General features: G+C 45.9%; 1 protein-coding gene across 4 annotated transcripts in view; it reads left to right on the forward strand.

Annotated features, from left to right (window-relative positions):
* The window catches only part of POLA1 (DNA polymerase alpha 1, catalytic subunit), a 301,162-nt gene extending 297,165 nt beyond the window's left edge, over positions 1-3,997 (forward strand). For 3 of the 4 annotated variants that reach the window (XM_032286164.1, XM_032286160.1, XM_032286166.1), the window contains one exon: positions 3,821-3,997. In XM_032286164.1, coding sequence (XP_032142055.1) covers positions 3,821-3,966 — 146 coding nt within the window. In that variant the 3' untranslated portion in view covers positions 3,967-3,997. The remainder of the gene's footprint in view (positions 1-3,820) is intronic. The other variant, XM_032286161.1, reaches the window with a different exon arrangement.

Genomic DNA, 3,997 nt, shown 5'->3' on the forward strand with positions numbered 1-3,997 from the left:
GTAGGAATGGAACTGGATAGTGGACTAACAGACTCTTCAAGCCTTCAGAAATATTTTAGCATCTAAGATGTGATTTAATGGGTGAGAATGGTCCTCTAGGCACTGGCTGATCAATAAACACATTGCTCACTGTGTGTGCCTGGCTCTGTGCCTTGTAAATTTCTTTTTCTAAGTAAGAATTGACTCAAAGATGATTTCTTTTTATTTCTTACTTTGAGAAATGTTTATATACTTGCCATTTGATTCAGGGCCCCAAATGTCTTTGTCTTTAAAATATGGATGTCACTTGAGATCTTTCAGGTACTGTGCATAGCCAGAGGCTCAGTTCTACTGATCGACATTCAGGAGAAATGCAGGCCAGAGGCTCCAGCAGCTCTCTGTAGGTCAGACGGCTCTACGTGTAGAGTGTAGAGGGGTGCAGTTTTCTTTCAAATTTTTCTAAGGCTTCCTGGCATTACTGCAAAGCTCACGTTGCATTGAGGGAGGGAGGCTATGGATTGGAAAAGGTGGGAGAGCTGAGAACAGTATGGTGGGAAGCCATGCAATTAAAAAACTGACTGAAATTATTACCTGATTTCATAATTGACAGAATATTTAATTCAGATATAGTAAATTGACACACCTCTACACAGAGACAATTATGACTGACTGTATAACACCTGACAGAATCAATTATAACTGACTGTTGTTTGATACCTTTGCACGGAAATAAATGAAACAGACATTCAGAACAGAGACGGCTGCTGCCTGTGTGCCTAAGCCTGCCTTAATTAAAATAAAATAACCAGTAGGCGATGTTAAAATGTCTTTGCCTCGTGGTTTCTAGTTCAGTGTGTTTCTTTAGTCCAAAAAGGGTTTTATAAAGAGTAAAGCTGAAAAGAGATTTTTGGTTTACTGACATGGAGCTAAAATATGTGAAGTAGAGATAGTTTCCTTAGATGGGATAATACTCCATTATTTTAATAGAGCTAGCATTTTATTTGATCAGTTGACTTTTATATAAAAGATTTAAGAAACATCAACCTGCAGATGACGGTCTAGTTCATCCCATATAGGAAAAAATGGAGCTATCATTATTTTGAGGTTTTAGATTCTAATCAGTAGAAATCAACTTTTAAATAAGCAGTTCATTTTGTCATCTGATAAAATACTTTGTGTATAATTAATATCTAGGCTACCTTTTTTTTTTTTTCCATCATTTTCATAGGTGTTAGGGACAGAAGACTTTTGGTAATTAGTATATAACCACAAGGAATCAGAGTAAATAAGCTTTACATACACGTTCCTCAAACGTTATTCGCAAGAAAAGTTTAAATAGGAGATGAGCTTTGCTGGTGTATTAAGATGAGCGATTCCTGGGTGATACTTTAAGCCATTAGAGTGTATTTCAGTGACGCACTTGTGTGTAGGAAGAGCATTTCCTCCCCAATCTCGACGAAGTTTGGCTTTGTGGTGCTGGTGGCGGAGACAGCAGTAAGCAGGGCCAGTGGCATCTCTGGACAGGGATGAGATGGCTGTAGATCTTCTGTCTCTTGCCCGATGGCCTGTTGGAATCTCGTAACAGTTGTCGGGTGCCTGACCTGCAGCACCTGAGGTGATGGCGTCGTTGCTGGTAGGCTGACTCTCAAAACCAAAGCAGGGGAAGAAATCTGGGTTTTACTGGCCACATTAACTGGCTTCCACTATTTAACACCTGTATTTTCCCCTGAATTCTAAAGTGGTGGGTGTAGTATTGACAGAAACAGGGTAACAGTTTAATGTGAAGCCTAACGTGGGTGGCCCAGGTGCCTAGAGGAGGAGGAGAAAAACCAGGAAAAAGGGTAAGTCCTTCCCCCTCAACCCCTGCCCCTGTCGCGGCTTATGGCAGCTAGTCCAGTTCTGTTTCCTAGAAGACCTTCCATATGTTATTGATTAAATTCTCATCGGGGAAGCAAGTGGGAGCTTTTATCTGCATCTCTAACTGGCATGGAATGGTGCCTTGGCTGTATTGACTGGCTATGGGATATGCTGGCGGTCACAGTTGTCTTTTACGAGGAAGAGCACCGAGTGATGGTGGTTGTCATTCTAGCTCTGCTGTGTGGCAGCATAAATAGTCCCCTTTCTAACCAACCTGGTGGGAAAAGTCAATATCCCATCAGCAGAGGAGGTAAACACATCAGGAGCTGTGTCCTCTCTTTTCCTCCCCTGCTCCGTATGACTGCAGCTCTTTAAATGTGCTCTCCCCAGTCATCAGATGCATTTGTGTCATTCACATGCACGGGGTTGCTGGCTTGCTGCTCTGGCCTGCAGGGAGGCAGCCGACACTGGTTGGGGCCATTGTTGTATATTCCCAGACTCGGATAATTAGAACTTCATATTGTCTTTCTATTGCGGTCCCCCTCTCTTTTTCACCCCCTTTTGGGCATTTATATTCTCTATAAAACCTGTGGTGGTTCTTTAAAGGACAATTTATATAATTCAGAAAAGGTTGTTGAGAAGGAATGTGAATGTATAGCCAAGAAACAAAAATCTGGAGTCTGAGTTTTCGTTTTCCAGGTGTTTTGTGGACTTGAGTGTTGCTGCTGTTGGAGGTTTGCTTTCTGTGAGTGGTGCGCCCTCCCCTCTGTGTTTCCTCCCTGGCTGGTTCCTGTCGGGAGGTGCTGGACAGCCTTGCTGCTCCCAGGCCCTTTGGCACAGGGCAGCATCTTGTGGGGACAGAGGCCTCACCTCAGGATCAGCTGATGTCTGAGGCCTGCACATGTCTATGTGGGAGTAGAGATACAGTGGCAGGGGAGTGGGCAGAAGTGAGCCTCTCCTCAGGTGCAGGCTGGGGGTTCTGGCTACCTGGGTTTGCTTGTCTACAACCCTGATGACCCACTGTGTAACCTTGGGTAAGTGACGTAACCTCCCAGTTTCCTCAGCCATCAAATGGGGATTAGGAAAAAAAAAAAAAAAAAAGAAAGAAACAGGCAGTCTCTCCAAACACCTTACCGGGTTCCTGAACAAACACGGTGTCATCCCCCAGGTGAACACCCTCTTCACCCAAAAGATCAGACCTGAGCATCACAGCCCCACTGCTCCTTTAAAAGAACACCATGTGGAAGTAGCAGGCTCTGGGAAGGGAAAGGAGGGATCTTTCCTCTGGCTGGTAGCACCCTGCTCACAAGGGCAAGGCCAGGGATGACCGGGTTGAAGGAGCAGGAGAGCAGGGCAGAAGCACTGCATACCCTGAGCTCGCACAGTGTGGACAAAGAAGAGCAAAGAAAATTTGGCTGTGGACAGACAGGTGCTCTCAGGCCGCTCACCCCTGGCCTCTTTCAGCGGGGGAGGTTTTGTTTAGCAGAGGGACATGGGCCGGAGGGACCAGAGGAAGCTGACTAGAAGCAGCTGATCTGGGAAGTTGTGGCTGGAAGGCACCAGAGGCCATACCTTTGAGACTAGGTATTTCCTGCCACATCCAGACTTCACAAGCAGTTGCATGCATGTGCTCGAAGCGCCCGTGCAAGGGGCGTCTGTGAGTGGAGCTCACCTTGTCTGCTGCACATGAGCGTGCACCTGCAGTTCACATCAGTAGAGGGTGGCCCCATGCCGCAGTGTGCTGAGTCAGCTAGGTGCTGAGAGGCAGATGGGCAGGGGAAAGGAAGAAAGGCTTTCACAGAGGAATGGTGGGTGGGGGCTGCATCGGACTGGCCCCAGGGGTAGAACCGAGATAGGATCGGGGGAGCTACAAACAGAATCGCATCCCTTTCTCTGGTGGAATACTGAATGGTCTTTAAAGAAACTACCTGAGGTTTCTAATCTCTCTCTTTCTCTCTCTCTGTTTTGTTTTTTTTTTTTTTAGATAAATTGAAGAAGCAATTTTTTACCCCCAAAGTTATGCAGGAGTACAGAAAACTCAAGAACACAGCAGAGCAGTTCTTGTCCCGAAGTGGCTACTCTGAAGTGAACCTGAGCAAACTCTTCGCTGGTTGTGCTGTGAAGTCCTAAGGGAATCCCAGGAGTAACCAAGGAGGGGTAG

This window comes from Sapajus apella, unplaced genomic scaffold, assembly GCF_009761245.1.
Source record: "Sapajus apella isolate SASKATOON/1434 unplaced genomic scaffold, GSC_monkey_1.0 scaffold17, whole genome shotgun sequence".
NCBI classification, from domain to species: domain Eukaryota; kingdom Metazoa; phylum Chordata; class Mammalia; order Primates; family Cebidae; genus Sapajus; species Sapajus apella.